This window comes from Patagioenas fasciata, chromosome 5, assembly GCF_037038585.1.
Source record: "Patagioenas fasciata isolate bPatFas1 chromosome 5, bPatFas1.hap1, whole genome shotgun sequence".
In the NCBI taxonomy this organism is placed as follows: Eukaryota; Metazoa; Chordata; class Aves; order Columbiformes; family Columbidae; genus Patagioenas; species Patagioenas fasciata.
In genome coordinates, this window is record NC_092524.1 from 38,806,978 (window position 1) to 38,824,444 (window position 17,467).

Below are 17,467 nucleotides of genomic sequence, written 5' to 3' on the forward strand. Positions count from 1 at the left end.
GAGACTAGATAGAAATCTTTACAGCAAAGCTCATAGTAACCTTCTGACTCCAATACTGCCAGAAGATTTATCATATAAATATTTACCATTTTTAAATTCCATATTAATTGTATTTGGTTAGGATTTGTGTCAGCTTTAGCTATATGATTTTTTTTTCACCTTTTTCTTTTATCATTCCTGCAGACAGATCAATGCAAAGCTTTTATTTAAGCAGTTTGTTAAATGTTTAAAGCTAGTAAAAACATGCTTTTAAAATAATGTATCTAATGCCTGGTCCTTTTTTCTTGTACTACGAACCTGACCATTATTTTCTCACTGCAGTTTCTCTCCCCATCTGGCAGTTCTGCAAATATGTTATTGATAGAGCACAGAAAAATCAGTTGCTGCGGTGAGATTTAAACACTGCTAGTGATGTCCCTGCATATTTCCCCAGAAGAACCTGCATACAAACATTAAAAATAAGATAATCTTAAAAATCTATGAGATTATAAATAATCTTATTAATCTGACACAAAGTATTTACTTTAATTGCCATAATCTAAATGTTAGGGACAGATCTTTGGAACAACTGAGTTTCAAGGCTTCTGAAAAGACTTTTAAAATACTTATTACAATGATGTTTTGTAATTTATGCAGTTGTAAACCTCTATACATCTCAAAATACTCTGCAAGGTACAGCTATGCCTACTTCACAGGCAGAGAATGGAAACAAAGAGAAGCTGAAGTCACGTGAACGATCATGCAATGATCAACAAGTTATTGACCAGCGAATAAAATTCCAGGATTCAGATCACTGGTGCTGTCCCAATATTTCGGGGTTCTACCACCTCTGTTTCGTAAGTGCAATGGAGATGCTCCACTTATTTAGAGGATGAGACCTGTATAGAGATGAAATATTTTTTAAATGTATTACATATATTGAAATGAGTACTTCATGGAGCCCTGTTAGTATATTCAATCATGCTTTAAAACATAAATCAGCCAGGAGTTATTCTCCTTGCTTCACAGACCGTGGACTGCTGAAAGCTGAATTAATTCTTCTGTGAAATAATGTTTAGGATGTCGTGTGATATGTGTAGCATAGATAAAACACATGTACATTAGGAACAGCACATTTTTTTTTTATTCTGAAGGTGTGGAATTTTGGTATTTGTATACATTAATAGGTTCAGTAACTGTGAGGTTTTGTCTTGCAAACACCTGAGCTGGGTTACACATTCTGGTAAAGTCACCCATATGTAGCTAAATCAGCGGCTTCCAAAGTTGACTTATTTGGATACTGCATATAGTAACAGCAGTTCCTGGAGTAACAGCTCCCAGAGATCTGCAGGACTGTGTACTTCAGCAAGAAGGTGTTCAAGTCTTAAGACAAATGTACAACTGAAATACAGAACATGTACAATAGTTTCAGAATACTACATCATTAATCAGTGATATGGTTTAAATTAAAAGCACTTGCACTATATGTGCTCGGTATTTATTGGGATTGCAACGCTATGTATACATCATTAAGACAAACTGTACAGATGGGATTTTAAAAGACTTAGATAATTGTATGAATGTTAATTAGAGCTTTGTCTATTCAGGCTAAGACATGTAATAAAGATATTAGAAATCACATTTTTCAGAACACCTGTAAAACTCAGCAGAATTGCAAACGTCTTTTAAGGATTATTTCTGAACTGGGTTGCTTAGGTACAAGAGAACTAAGTAAATTGTCAACAGTGAAACAAATCAGTGGAAGTGAGTGAAAACATTGTAGATTATCAAAATTCCCTTCAGCTTTAGAAAAAAAACAAAACAAAACCCAAGTCAAAACCACACCATCACCAAACAAACAATTAAACAACCTAAACCAGGCAATGGAAACTACCAAATTGAAATTAATGTCTATGCAGCAAGAAACAGGGATAGCTGTCCCTCTGGGTTAGTGGCACAGGTGACTACAGCCAGAGAATCTGTGAGATGAACCCATGGTTCACAACCTGGCCTTTCAAGTAAATCTCTGCAGATGGATGGCAAACTTCTGCTCTTTGTCTCAGCAGTTTTTCCTGAAATTGTAATTATTCTCTAATGCTATTGCAGTAATACAATGACTGCAAAACTGTATGTTTTCAAAAATCATAATGCTTACACTAAGACTAGAGACCAGGTGTCCTGGTTTTTGTCCTTGCCCAATTTCTGAGGCATTATACAACCAATGGGACACATAGAAGAGATCTTTTTGTTCAAAACCAGTTCTTATCGATATAGTAATCAGAAGTGTCTTTCAGACTCTTGCAAACTATTTTTTTACTTCAAAGCTTAAACAACATCAAAGAAAGCATACAGACAAAGCAGTGCTGGAAAGGAAGTAACATGCCCTTATTTTAAGCACTTGCCCACTTGTCACTCTTAAACTCTCATCTGCCTTTCAAATGTAGTGTAATCTAATTTTTATGCATACTGTATGCTCATACAGACAATTTCCTCATTTCAGAGTATGTCGAGTTTGGTCAAGGCTTTTGTACTTTTCCTTAACCTGTTTCAGAAATAGCACTGTCACCATTTGTCTCAGTAATACACAGGATGTCGGAAATTGACATTTATATACAGAGAAGTGAAAAGAATATTAGTTTTATCTAAGACCAGATCCCCTCTTCCCCTCCAGTTAGATTTGAATTGGGTCACTTCAGGCTTACTGTGTAGGACGATTTTAAGCAATGGTCCCTGTGGTTGCAGGCTCTATCACCTAATAATTGACTATGACAGGAATTATATGTCCAAAGCCAAAGGGTAGAGGGAATAGCATATGTCAGGGTCAATTATAAGGTGGAAGACCCTGCAACAAAATAGACTGCACTGATTAGAGCATGATGTTGACATTGGAGCTGATGCTTCGATGTTATTTCAAAGGGCACTGTCACAGCCACCCTTCCTTGAGGTCTCAAAATCAGAGGCAGATTATGTCAGTGGTTTATACTACAGATTAGGTAATAAAGTTCAACAGAACAGTGAAAGTTACAATTCATTTGTTGCTTGTTTTTGTACTGATAAAATGCTTTCCCAGTATTGCTCAAGATTAAACTCACTACTTTGCTAATTAGGTCAAAACAGCTGCATCCTTACTAGATCAATTCTCTCTCAAAAAATCTGTGAGACGAAAAGAGTATTAAATGTGACACAGTTAAAACCTGTTTTGATTGTTAACGTTATTATCTGTACTGGCAAAATCCAACAGAATAGGAACAGCAGAATAGAGACAAAATAGTCCTTAAAGCTATGTCATAAATATTTTATGGTACAGGAAGATTTTTGCAGTGAAACAAATGGGTCAAAAATGCTGCTGTTTGCTTATTCCTCTGAAACTTCAGCAGCTTTAACCTACTCAAATGTTCTTAATCAGGATGAACTGCAGAACCATTTAGTTAGTGAGTAATGATCCCAAATTATGTACCACCACAGTATGATACCATAGTTCATTTTTAGATTTTCATTGCACCGCTTCAATTTTCTGGCTCTTCTTTGAAAGCTGTTTCTCTGAATTTCTGTGTCTCCCAGTAGTTTAGCTCATGATGATGATGGAGAAGATACTGTAGCTTAACGTCATTAACTAGATAGCTAATTTCTCTCTGTTTTCATGGATTATTATCCATGACCACATTTTTCCTGGGTATTTTGCAGCCATCAAGTAGATTGCTAACTCCCAATAAACTAAAGCCTATAGTGTTAGACTCAAAGTTGTTGCATGGTGAACACATTATAAGAATTATTGAGTCTGAAAGATCTTTTTTGTCTCCTCTAGAAATGTTAATAGATCAGAGTCTCTAACAAACAGAAATGCTCCAAAATTTCCATCCTCAGTATACAAGAGGATATAAAAGTTCTTTAACCTGTAACTACAACATCCACACATAACTTTTTCCATTGCAATCAAAAGATACGTGTAGAACAGAAACTCTTTTGGTACTACAGGCTTTTTTGTGAGCTGGAGGTGCTCAGGCTTATTTTTCCCCCTCTTGAAAGTACTGAAGGCCTTCATGTAGAGAAAAATACACCAAATTCCCATGGATTAAGTTGAACAGAAAAAAAATAAATTAAGGATTTTTCCAATCAAACTTGACATTTTCTCTTGGTGGTAATTACTGTTAGTGCTTTTACTAATAAAGTAAAAATTTTGAATACTGAGAACAGCCCTAGTCAAGTGAAAAAACTCATCAGCTGCCAGTGAATATTAATTTTAGCTTGTGCTAATGCCTGCTGGAAATGGAAACAGACTGGTCATTTCAAGGGAGGTGTGACCTTATAAGATTAACTTTATACTTTTGACTTGCTGAAGATTGGTAGAATTGTTAATGAAAACTGAGTCCATCAAAAGCTTAGAAAAACTGGCATCATATAAGGACCATTACCTATCAGTCAAGAACATATATAACGCTATTTCAGGCTAAATTCTGTTTCTGTTGCAATGGTTAATAAATACAGGTCTAAGAGTCTTCTTGAATGCTAAACAGAGGACAAAGTAAAGTTGCTGACCTTCATAGCTCTGCAGAAACAAGTCAAATCACCTATGAAAATGACAAGCCTTGTTTCAGCAGAACTAGAACTACAGGATTAGCTGTATGTTTTTTAGGAGTGTTTATATGGAACACTTAAGAGCAAGAAGCCCATAGGCCTAGTAAGTCATCCTTCACATACAGCGCTGATCAGCAGGGCCAGACCTGTGGAGACAGAGCTGAAGTCTCTGTTTCTGTCTAAAAAAGAAGGGAACACTGTGACAAGGTGTTCCAGCTGATCTTAGCAGGCCATGTTATCTTGGGCATAATGCACTGTTAGGATGGTTATGCAGCATTCAGAGCAAAGCTCTTTGTATCTGGTGAGTTTGCAATGTAGACAGAATGACCCTGAGTCCTTCTACACCTGAACGGGGAGAAGCACCTCCTGAGAAATCCTTTTCATTCAGATTTTAGGAGTATGTCAATATATCTCATACCTCCAAACCAGAAGCTTTTAACCAAAACTTAATTCCAATTTATCTCATAGAAGAGTAGATAATATCCTGCTTACTGTGAACTAAGTGAAAATTTGGGGAAATTGTCAATGACAGGCAGCTAAAGGAACTCTGCAGCCAGTTTCTTTGTTAAAAAGACAGAAGTATCCTCTTGTAATATCCCAAATAATTTTTCTGCATTACATAAACAGCTTTGGGTATTCACAGCAGCACAAATTCTGCCCTTCCACCTGTTACATGAGGCAAATACCTCTGGCTGCAGGAGAGTCAGAGCAAGACACTCTAATGAGGGGCAATTGTGGCACAGGAAACCGTAACATTCCTGTTTTGGACTTGGCACGATAAGCAAAGAAGATTTTCAAAATCTTTGTTTCAAAATGGAAATATTCTTCTAACGTTATGCCTGCTTTATATACGCAGTATTCCGTTACTTACTGGTGATTATAATAGGAAATCTTTCAATTAAGAACTTCAGCAGTTCACCTTTAACTGCCAATCACTGGCTAATTGGCCCCTTTCTAATAGGCACTGCAGCTCAGGTATGCTAAAGTGACTGTTTCTCAGAATAACTTGCTGAAAGTAAGTTATTTTTAGAACTCATTTAGAAGAGAACTTAATTAACTATTCCAGATCGTTAGGGATACTGCACTGCATTTTTTAATCCTCTGACAGGTTCCTCCAGTTATATTAATTCATTATAACTATTTTCAACTTTCTAGGCAGAAAAGGGTGAGAAAAAAAAGCAGAGCTATTCTGCACAAACTGCCCAGTACTTCCCTGAGAAAAAAAAAAAAACAAAACAGCTTTGGTGAATGTTATTGTTTCAGCTGCTGCAGCAGAATGTCTTGGGGCAACGAGCCTGAGAGATGATGCCCTCTCTTTTGTCCACTCTTGTATGCCAGAACCTTTTAAGAGCAGTGACACTAGACCAGAGCTGTTTCATCAGGTGAGGGAGAGAGGACAGATTTTCTCACTGAATATATTCCAAATAATTTGAAAACAGCATTTTTGGGGGGTAAAAGACAGATTTATTTTGAAACTCCACTTTACTACTTCAATTTTGACATATTTCACAAATTCTAGAAGCCAAATCCCACTTTTTTATTTGTGCATATAACTACTGATGTCTTCATCAAATGGAAGTGAAAATTCCAATTTCACTAGCAAATGAAGCAGACTTTGGTCCTGCAGTGTCATATGTAACTCCTACTTCAAATTTGTCTGACTTGTAAGCGGAAATTTGTTTCTTGAAAGCTGTAAAACTGAACGCAATAGAACCATCTGCTGAAAAAAACAGCAACATTGTATCATAACAGATTAATAATAACAGACCTTTGAGAAAATAGGGGACTTGAGAATTATTATCTCTTCCAGATTTTCTGACAATGCTACTTGGAGGAGAGCTTTACAAGCCCTTTAATATTTGTTATAAAGTTGTGTGATTAAAGCTACTGATTTTATGGCCTCTCCATTTTCCAAAGCAGTAGAATAACTTATGTACATGATTTTTAGATTTTCCATGTATCATTGGTAAGTACTGTAAAACAGCACCTTTTAAGTGTCCACAACTACTAGCTGAATTATTCTTTCTTGTAATAATAAAACATAAAAATATTTCATTCAAACCCAGAAAAGACAGCAGTGATGTATGATAAAACAGCTCCCTCCTTTTTTTTTTTTCTTTTTTCAATAAATCAAATACCTTTTTTTTACCCTTTTTTACAGTTCCTCTGAGGCATGGTTATATTCTACCAGTTCATGCAGTATTGCTTTATTCAATTTAGTAATCTCTGCTAAAATCTAAGTACACTGGATTTAGAGTTTTAATTCAGAACAGGCCTCCATTACCTTTCTGAGGCAAAAAAAAAATCCCCAGCCCCCCCAACAAAATCCCTGCCCTTTCATTAGAATTTCACATCTAAATAACTCTTTCAGATCATTCAAGATGTTTTGAAGAGCAGAAAAAGCTTTCTAAGAATCACGCATTAAGTCATCGTCTAGTGATGATGATGACTAGAGGGAAATCCAACTGTCCTGTAAGTAATTCCAATGTAAGGCAAATATTTTGTCATAACTGCTGACCCGTCATGGACAAAGCTTGAACTGATGACATATTTTTTAAAACGTGCTTTTTGTAATTATTCCTATGCAGAAAAATCCATGTTGTGATTGCTACCTCTTCATAATTAATTATCAAATAAGTTTTATACTGATTGTCACTTCCCAAATTTTCGAACATGTATTTAGGAAGGCATCATCACTTTCATATCTGGCTATCACTATCCACTTCTGTTTTACAAGTTCTAGTGACTTACTGTACAAATCATGTGTAGACCCAAATAATCTGAAAAAAAAAAAAAAAAGTCTTTCTGTTTCATGAGATTTACATAAAAAAATGTTATATATTTGTCTCACTAGGCATTTATTTTGGCACATTTATAGCTATAAACAAAACACTTTTTCGTAAGAATATTTTCATCTTTATTTTCTTTCATCTTTCCCTGGGAACTTCAGACTCAACTATTCGTGTGCAAGGAACTTGTTTTTCAGAGGCTTGCACAAAGCCTGATTGGTATGGATCGTTATACAGGGTGTTTCAAAAAGATGCACCCAAAATGCCTCATGTTGTGATTTCAAATTGGGTCCACCTTTTTTGAAACACCCTGTATAGCATTGTATAACATCACGTTATAGGGGACTGATAGGTTAGCACTTGCAATGCATAAAGCACACCCTTCATCCCAGCCCTGAGGAACAAAGCCTTTTATGTTAACTACACCACCTACTGCAACTAAATCAATAGGAACCATGTCCCTGCCAATTTACAGGCTGCATCATAAGACACCAGTGGTGGCACTGCAGATGAAGACATTGAGCAGGCCAGTGCTGAGGCTCACCCCGAGACACCGTGCCAGGCTCCAGTGACAGTGAGCAACCACCAGCACACCAGTGGTTTCTTGTCCTCATTTTAGACCCACAGGCCCTTTGAATCAAAGCCTTGAGAGCAGCGGGCCCTCAGACCTTTGCTCAAAACACTGCCATTGATACTCTGCACAATAGTTTTATCTGGTGGTATAAGACTCAAAAGTTAAGTCTAGTGATGCGGTTTCAACAGCAGAACTCACAGTATTTTCTGTGACTTAGGAGAAATAAAATCGTGTCTGGATTCAGAGACTGGGCACCCAGGTAAGCTTGTCATTGATTCAACCTGCAAGGCTATAGTGGTGCGTGTTATATGCACTAACAGCGGGATTCTCCAGAAAACTGTCCCAAAGCGGAGATTACATGACAAGAGTAGATTTTTGGTTTGCAGAAGCTGAACCCGAGGGTGCAGGTGGGCATTTTGTTCTCCCAGGTGATCACCGAGCCCTTCGGCAAGGCTGCCAGGAGCGCTGCTCTTCTCCTCTCTGATCACCTTCGGCTCCGGCCCCTCGACACGGGTTGGTGGGGGGCACTGCTCGGAAGAAGTCCCCTTCATCAGCCCCCGGAGGGACGAGCGGAGGGGCCGCGGGAGCTCCGCACTCTCGCCCACCGCCCGCAACCGGCCGGTCCGTACGCGCTCCGCCCGCCAGCCGAGCAGCTCCCCAAGGGCGTTCCAGCTCCCGCAGCCGCGATTACGACTTGGCTGGCGACGACTTCTGAAGCCCCCACGGCGTTTCCTCTCCTCACAGCGGGACCTCCCGCCCTCCCTCCGCCGGGCCGCGACTGCGCCCCGCAGTCCCCCGGCAGCCACCCGAGGGGACGGACCGGCCATCTCACTGAGTTACTCCCATTCCCCACAGAGCAACCGCTTAAAGCAGGTCCATTGCTGTAGGCAGGAGACGAGAAGGCAAACGGCGGGCAGAGAGAGGCGACGGGCGCGCTGGGGCGATCCCGTGGCCGCCCCGGCAGCGGGCAGCCCGCCCGGGCCTACCAGCGCGGCCGTCCTCCCCTCCATAGGCGCCCCGCGCGCTGCCTCTGCGGCCGCGCCCTCCACCCGTCATGCTCGGGTTGCACCCGGCCCCCGCCGCCGCGGCAGGCTGGCTGGGCCGTGGCGGGGGCTGCGGGCCTCTCCTAGGCGTGGAGGGGCGGCGGGCTGCTGCGCTTCCCAGTTGCTCAGGCAGTCTCCCGGGCTGCCCGGGGAGGAGGGCCCGTTGAGGGGAGGCGACCACGCGGTAGTGGTAGCAACGGAGAAGCCGGCGGCGTGTGCGGCCCAGCGTGGCCGGACGGGCTCCTTCCCCCCTGCGTGTCGCAGCTGTCACGCACCGCCCGTTAGTGTTACCCGCCCCGCGCCCGTGAGCAGCATGAGAGTAGTGGCGTTAATCAGGTAACGGGCTGAGGGAGCGCCCCTGCGGGCGAGCGAGGTGCGTCTCGCAGGCGGAGGGAGGGCGCGCGCAGAGGCCGAGCCCGCCCGCTCCGGAGCATCCCGGGGGTCGCGCTCCCCCCAGCGCCGCCTGGGAGCCCCGCCTGCCCCGGCTCTTTCCGCCCATGCGTTTCCTGCCGCCCCCAGAGCGGCGCGGGCGGCCTGCGGGGGTTCTTTCTGAGCCTGCTGCGCGCGAGGCGGCGCGCCCGAGTGCCGGGCTGAGCTGATTCCCGCCCGTAGGCAGCATGAAGCTGTAACAAGTTTCTCTCCTGCTCTTGCCTTGTTCCCGGGACGTTTAAGAACTGCTTGTGTCTACAAAAAAAAAAAGCACACCAAAAACCAACACCCCAAATTATTTTCCTCCATCGCCTGCTGCCCGTTATCCCGGTCCCCGGAGCCAGCCGCCTGCAGTGCGGAGGGAGCCGGGCTGTGGGGCGGGAGGGCCCGGAGCCCCCTGAGCCGCAGGCGTGTTGCGGGAGAGGCGGCGGCGGGAGCAGCGCCGTACCCAGGGTGCAGAGGCCCTGCCCCCACCCTTCAGTTTGAGGGAGTTCTATTCATTTGCGGTTCAATTTCCAGGTGCTTTGCCTTTCCAAATATCTTAAAGCTGTCTCAGAATAAATTTTCTGAACACTTAACGATAGATTTTCCTAATGTGTCTTTTGAGATTTCATTTGCTCGTTTTTCAAAACATGAAGCTTATTTGTTTAAATAGTAGCAGTTGGACACAGGACTGTCTGTCAGGGGCGGCTGTATTTGTGTGTCTGTGTGTCCCCGCCCCGGCTCCTGCCGCTTTTTGTCAGTATCTGTAGTTCTTGTACTGTAAATAGCTTTCTTGGCATTTTTTTTAGAAAGAGATTTACGTTTTCTAACAAAGACAGACGTGTGTGTTTTTTTTTTTTTTTTTTCCTTGAGAAATAATAATTAATTAAAAACAACAACCTGTACATGAAAAAGAATTGTGTAGATGTGAGTGGTGTATTTTTATTTTTGGGTGGAGTACCTATTTACTGAAGTCTTAACATTTAATGTATTAAGTTCTCTCAGGCATGTCTAGTGTCAAACCTTGTTGAAGTTAAGGCTTGGCCACAACAATGGCAGATAATTCCAAACATCATCTGAAGATGAAAAATACAGCAAATATTATATATTTTTTGTAAGATTTGCTTAAACACAGAGTAGGAAAATCAGCTTCAGTGCTTTTTCTTGTTTTATAGATAAGATTTTGTCTTCTAGATTTATTTATTTATTTTGATACTCCCCAGCCGTGGGAATGCGTTAAAAGGCAGGATGAAATAAAATCCTAAAACCAGGTTTCTAACACAATTGGTATTTTAATGGACAATTTTACAAGGATGGATTTAGTTTCAGTAATAGTTTTAAGAAGAGTTTTGAAGAGACATCAAAGTGTCTGAAATCTTTGTAACAGAGCTAGCCTCAAAGATCAGAGGGAAAAAAGTATTTGAAAAGTGCTTCTTGCTTTTTAAAAGGTCAGGATTATATATAAAACTACTTTAACCTGTTTCTTTTTCTTCTAAAATGTTGCCCACACTTAAAGTTGATAGTCTTGCTTTAAGGTGGTATTTTATGGGGTAGACCTTTATTGTGTTTTGTGCTAAATCGTAAGCATTATAAAGCCGGTCTTCTACCTGAAATACAATGTTATTCAACTTTTAATATTTCCAGAATTTTCTTACTGTAAATGGTTACACTTGTCAATAGAAGGGAATTTTGCTCAGAAGTCTTTTATGGACCTATATCTTTATGGTTATAATATTTGTTTTTTCTGTTGATATAATATTTTGTTTGTTTATAAGCCTACCTGTTAACATACCTGTGACGTTGTCAAACCTAACCCTGACTGTGGCCCAACTTTGAACAGTTTTCTACCAAAAAGTTTGTTGTTTTTTTTTTTCTGTGATTAGAATTGAGAGGAGTCCTCAGGCTACCTCAGTACCTGTCTTCATCCCTCTTCTTAAAGTTGTGTTTGTTTTTGGTTTTGTTCGTTTGTTTTGCTTGTCGTTGTTGTTTGGTTATTTTTTGGTGTTTTTTTGTTTGTTTACAATCTATTAGACAACAGCCAGGCTGGGACAGGGCTGAGTCCACCTTCTTCCCACACCGTGGGCTGTCTGGCTTAATTGGTTTGAACCATCATGCGTTTTCCAGTTAGGTAGGCACTGTTATATTTTGTTTCTTGGTGCAGTTAGTTTTTAAGGCCAGGGTAACAGTAATACGGAAGATAAAAGAACGATACAGTAGCATGTGATCCAGTGAGCACTCTACAAATTTCCATCAAGTAACTGGTGGTCAAATGTGGGAAATCTGAATGTAGCTTCATCTTAACATGCCTCTGTTTTTTGAGAAATTGCAAAGATTAATAATTTTTTCTGATGTCTCTTTCATTTTTTTTAAATTTAAAAAAATAATACTGATATGCTGTAAACAGCATAGGCAATTATCTACTGTCATCATTTTTCTGAAGCTGTGTTTGGAGTTGAAATCAGAAGTACTGGGAGGCTTTTATTTTTAAGAATGAAGTCATTCAGAAAGAAAAGAGCCTTTGTCTCATTATGATTCTGTTAAGCCTGAAATTTCACATTATGAAGTGAATACTAATGACATTTTCAAGCTATCAAGCATAGTATCCAGACTTAATGAACTTATTTTTTTTTATTTCTTTTTGTCCATATATGAGTTAGAAGAAAGTTGTAGGTATGTACAAGAATAGTATCAGGTAGAGATGGAACCCTGAATTAAGCATCTATTTATTATCATATTTATACTTACTTTTGTAACATTGAAACATAAGCAACTGCTGTGCAAAGCTCTGTTGAGTATGAAAGGATGCTATATTGTTTATATTATTTCTCCTTTAGGTTTGCGTTATACAGCAAATTAAGGTCAGCATACAGAATTTTAGCATGGATAAAAACAGAAATTGAGAGGAATAGGTGTATCATTACAGTCCTGTAAGACACTTCCAAGCTCTTGCATAGAGACTTAGTTAAAAGTGGCAACTTTATGTTGGAATGCTGAAGAAGTTTGTTAGTAATAGTGTGGTCACAAGGAAACTGACGATCTATAGTATGAGTATGGACTGCTTATACTATACGTTCTTCTGTCCGTGTCTCAGTGACTCTAAGGCAAGATGCAGTTTTAAAGAACTGGTCTAGATCTCTGTTCTGGTTCCTTCCCTGAACTGTTTTTTGTGCCTTGGCTGCAGAGAATCTCCACTTGCAGTTGTACTTTGAAGGTTATGAGTCTAAACGTGGATTTTGTAAGCAATGTGTGTTCTAGAGCACTCTTATCTTTATTATTAGACTGTAATATTTCTTTTGATAACAATGAATATCCATGAAAAGCACTGTATTTCAGTTACACCAGGAGAACTGGAGTCTTTCCTGATAGTGGAAAAGATTCCAGTAGATCTTGAGTGAATGTAAAAATTAATTGTATTCTCTGTGTTAGAGTATCATCTCTTGGTCTCAGAGAAGAATATAGTTCTGTTTGGTTTTCTATTTTTTTAATCAGTAATTATTTTTATTTGCAGTTATATGCAGTAAAAACTTGTATGTTCAGTGCAGTGTCAACTGAACCTACTGCCTATAATGATTTGCAGCTTTTGAGAACTGGAAGTCCATTTAAAATGTTGAAACTTTAGCCAAAGTATCACATGAAGGATAAATTTTATTCCTAACATGACAATCTTCATTTAAAAATATTGCTAATGCTCGCAACTCTCTGGAGTGGATACTGTTTTTTTTTAATCCAAGTTACCTAGTAATGAGTACAGAGTAATTCATGTCTGCAGTAGAAGACAGTCTGTGTTCTGAAGGGATTTCAGTGTAAGTGGCTGCTCTTCATGGAACGTTTCAGATTAGTAATGAGATGCAGAACTGGATATGTGCTTCATGGATACTATATGTAGGCACTGCACATATGTAGTAATTTTGCAACCTTTTTTAATATTTCAAAATTTTGTAACCAGCTCTCATGGTACTGATTTTGTAAGTAGTTAGGTAAAAGTCATAAGGGGTAAAACTTCTAGGAATATTTCTAATTGACAGTATTTTCTTCTTCTTGCAGTGGTGGGAAGGACAGCTGTTATAATATGATGCAGTGTGTTGCTGCTGGCCATCAGGTTGTTGCTCTAGCCAATTTAAGACCTGCTGAAAACACAGGTATGAAAGCCACATTTTTTAGAGGTGATTTTTCTTTTATTTTGAAATTAGAAAAAATGGAGGCACAGCTATGCCTGAATTAAATTCCTTGATGTGTTTGTATATAGTTTTGCATATTGAAGTGCAATCTAGAGATCTTAAAAGAGGTAGAAAAAAGAAAATGCTGTGGATGCATATTACATGTATTTTTTTTTCTGAAAGGGGAGAAGACACAAGAAGATGAAGATCAGTACAAGAATGGCTTACACAATTTGAAACAGAAAATATGAATAATCCTGTCTGAGTTCAATAGGACAAATAGTTAAATGTGGTAGAGGACATTATCAAGCAAAAGAAATACTGTATCTTTATAAATGCTTTAGACTGTCATAAACCATCCCTTCTGCTGTTGCTCATTTGTTTTTAACCTCGTGTATCTTCCTCCATTATTCTAACCCAGCATTTTTGAACTCAGTTGAGGAACTGATCCAAATTGAAATTGACCTTCATGCACTTCCTTTTACTGTCTTTTTCCTTCCTTCCTTTTAGCTTGGACCAGTTTTCTGATCAGTTCCTCACGGGCTGCACCTAGAATGATTTCTGTGAAAGGGAATGGAAGAAACTCAGGTAGCATAAGTCAGTGGTGAGGTGGGAGTGTGAGCTGGGTACTCTGTGTCAGATGAGAGCATAAATTGAGCTTCAAGGCAGACTTCAAAAGGAAGTGGGTTGTTTCCCAGTTGGTAGGGGAGAATGTTAAAGTGTGTTAACGTAGGTTAATTGTTCAATGTGTGCTAAGGAAGATACACAGAGAAAGTGAAGGAAAAAGGGAGCTGCCATCACAAGTCACGATGGAACTGGCCAATGCTGTGGAGTACAGGAACAATTTATATTTTCTGGGTAGCTAGGATATAATAATCTCTAATCTTTTTGAAATATGTTGTCTTTAAACTAATTTATCCACATCAGAAATGTAGAATATTGTCATTAAAATCATAAAATGCTCTCTTTAAGTGTGTAGTTGGAAATTTTGTGGAAAGTTAATTGAGGTGCTTCAGGCAATAGAGAATTCTATGCCATTCATTTTATTTTATCTTGTACCGCTGTTGCCTGGAGAGTCTCAATTAATGAAGAATCTGTGTATTCTGAAGTGAATATCATTTTAAAGATCATGTCATTTTCATGTATGTTGAAAAACACTGAGTTTTCTTTTAAAGCAACTCTTCTCATCTAGGTTGGTTAGTAGTGATTATGCCCAGTTTGAGCAACAGCATATCTATTGTATGGCATCCAGTGTAACATGACTTAATTGTTTCATCACAAATCAGTTATCTCGATCAATATTACAGACCTTTCTCCCTGCAATAACTGCTGTACAGGTATACAGCAGAGATGCTTGCTGTATCTCTGTAGATTAAGAGAAGTTCCAGTATTACAAGTTAACACCAAAATAGTGAACTGTGTTAGCTTTTAGTAAATGAGGTGAAGATTATGTATGTGAACAGTTTATCAGATAGTTTGAGATTTCCTTCTAATCCATGATGTCTGCATTTTAACTGTTTTGTTTGTTTCTTTTAATCTGCTAGCTACAAACTGCTTGTAAGAAAATTCAGTTAATTTTTTCTTCTGGTTAAGGAAATAGTGGCAAAGAGTTGTTGTGATTTTGAGCTTAATTTTTAAAAGGAGTGAAGGTAGAAAAAGCCTGGATATGATTATAGATGTCTGTTCCTTTTTGTATATTAAGCAATGTCAAAACATTGTAGCAGTCTACTTTAATTTGAGCTAAATTAATAGCATCTTCTTTCTTGATGACCAGGATAACAATTGTAACAGTAAAGTTTTTGGAAATTTTGACAACCTGTTTCTTATTCTCAGTATTACAGTGCATTCCAAATTTCTCGCTCTGAGTATGTTGTAATGCATCTGGGTTTGTGCCTCTGAACTGTGTTCTTATTTAAATTACCATATAAATAGGAGCAGGACTGGACCGTTACAAGAGTTTTGGATGAAGCAGGGAGGAATACTAAAGAAGAAATAGACACCACAATTTCCAAATAGGCAGCATGTTTGTGACAGATGTCTTCCTCTCCATATGTCTCTTGGGTGGAGAAATCTATTTTTTTTTCCTTCCATGTTTATAGAGGTATTGTCACCAAACATCTGTTTGTGATCTGAAAACTATTAACATTTAGATTTTCTCAGTGCTTTGTAGTATTACGGTTATCTGTGATTGTTGAAATAATGTACCTAATATGATTGTTTCTTAATTGTGGCAGGGCTGACTGATGAATTGGACAGCTATATGTATCAGACAGTAGGACACCATGCCATTGACCTGTATGCTGAGGCACTGGATTTGCCACTCTATCGTGGTTTCATAAAGGGTACCAGTGTAAATACTGGACGAGTGTATACCACGTGTCAGGAAGATGAGGTTGAAGACCTTTACGACCTTTTGAAACTTGTTAAGGTATGCCAAATGAAAAGAATGAAATACTTGGAGACTATTATATTGCTTAACTCATGTATGAATTTAAGTAAATTATCCACTTGGGTATTTAAGTAAAGTTTGAAGAAGAAATTTGAACACTTTTACAAGTTTTATTTCTATTCCTTTGTTCTTCTTGGCACTGTAAATATGTAGCATAACTTTATTCCTTTTCCCACTGTGTAAATCAGATTTATTAATCCCCATTTCAAGCCAAAACCTTGTTCCTATTTAATAAAAATACCTGTAACAGGTGCTTGGCATATACTACAAAAAACATAATTGTAAAAATTATCTATAAATAAAATGTTTATGTAGTTTCATATTTGAAATAATGCATTGCTTGATTACAGGAATGAGAGATCTTTTGGGTTTTGTGCATTTATCAGTGTATGCAAAGTAATGTCAAGACATTTCCGTTTGTGTACACTTATGCTCTGTAAACCAGAATCTGTTGTTTGTATGTTGCAGATCATTCACAAAGTATTACAGAATATTTTACAATGATAATTTTGATTCTGGTGGTGCTGTAACTATATTGTAATATATCATATAATAGTAATAACATGTTATCAATCTTTTTTAGCTAGAAAACCATTTAAAGGAAGATAATGATCTTATTCTCTAAAACACGTGAAATTTAATCTGTTCTTTTCCAAAATGTTTCATGTGGTACTTTATTTTACACCAGACTTAAATCAGATCTTATTGAAATAAATAAAAACCTCCCATTGACTCCAGAGGTTTTACACAAATTTTTAGTGAACATACTATGTCTGTTCCAGTTAATTGTGTTAATGACTGCAGTGCACAGTACTGAAACAATACCATTTTCAGAAAATCATATTAATGGCTGTTTAAAAAAAAATAAATACACATTTAGTTTTATTGATCAAACTGGTAGACTACTTTCTGAAATTTCAAGTAAAGCCATTTCTAGTCTTCAATTCAGGTATTGATTGTTTTCTAGCCCCCTTTCCTCCGTTTAAATGAGAACTGAGATTCATGAACCTAAAAGCTTCAGGGTTATTCTTTGTTCAGTTTTTAAAAAATGAACTTGCAGATAAGACCTAAGAATGTGGTTTGAGTGCAGAGTGCTTCCTGAACCATGTTGGAGTCAAATGTTACGTCTTCTAAACATTTTTGGTAGGGAAATCATGTTCCTCTAAAGTAACAAGATCATACACCTGTGTTGGAGTTTGAGGCTATTAAACAGGAGAACAGCTGTACAGCCTCAGCTTGCACCAGGGAGGGTTTAGATTGCATGTTAGGATAAATATGTTCACCAAAAGGGTTGTCAGGCGTTGGAACAGGCTGCCCAAGGAAGTGTTTGAGTCACAGTCCCTGGAGGTCTTTAAAAGACATGTGGATGTGGTGCTTGGGAAATGGTTTAGTGGTGGTTTGCGCGATGTTGGGTTTGCAGTCGGGCTTGACGATCTTAGAGGTCTTTTCCAACCTAAGTGATTCTGTGAGTCTATGATCATACTCTAAAG

At 38.8% G+C, this 17,467-nt stretch overlaps 1 protein-coding gene across 16 annotated transcripts in view; it reads left to right on the forward strand.

Moving 5' to 3' along the window:
* The first annotated feature begins 9,093 nt into the window (after window positions 1-9,093).
* Window positions 9,094-17,467, forward strand: part of DPH6 (diphthamine biosynthesis 6) — a 205,680-nt gene continuing 197,306 nt past the window's right edge. For 2 of the 16 annotated variants that reach the window (XM_071809360.1, XM_071809361.1), the window contains exons 1-4: window positions 9,103-9,296; window positions 13,416-13,510; window positions 14,039-14,116; window positions 15,763-15,956. In XM_071809360.1, coding sequence (XP_071665461.1) covers window positions 9,274-9,296; window positions 13,416-13,510; window positions 14,039-14,116; window positions 15,763-15,956 — 390 coding nt within the window. In that variant the 5' untranslated portion in view covers window positions 9,103-9,273. Of the gene's footprint in view, window positions 9,297-9,542; window positions 9,909-11,420; window positions 11,500-13,415; window positions 13,511-14,038; window positions 14,117-15,762; window positions 15,957-17,467 lie in introns of those variants that run through there. The other 14 variants (XR_011739369.1, XM_071809362.1, XM_065839923.2 and 11 more) reach the window with 12 other exon arrangements.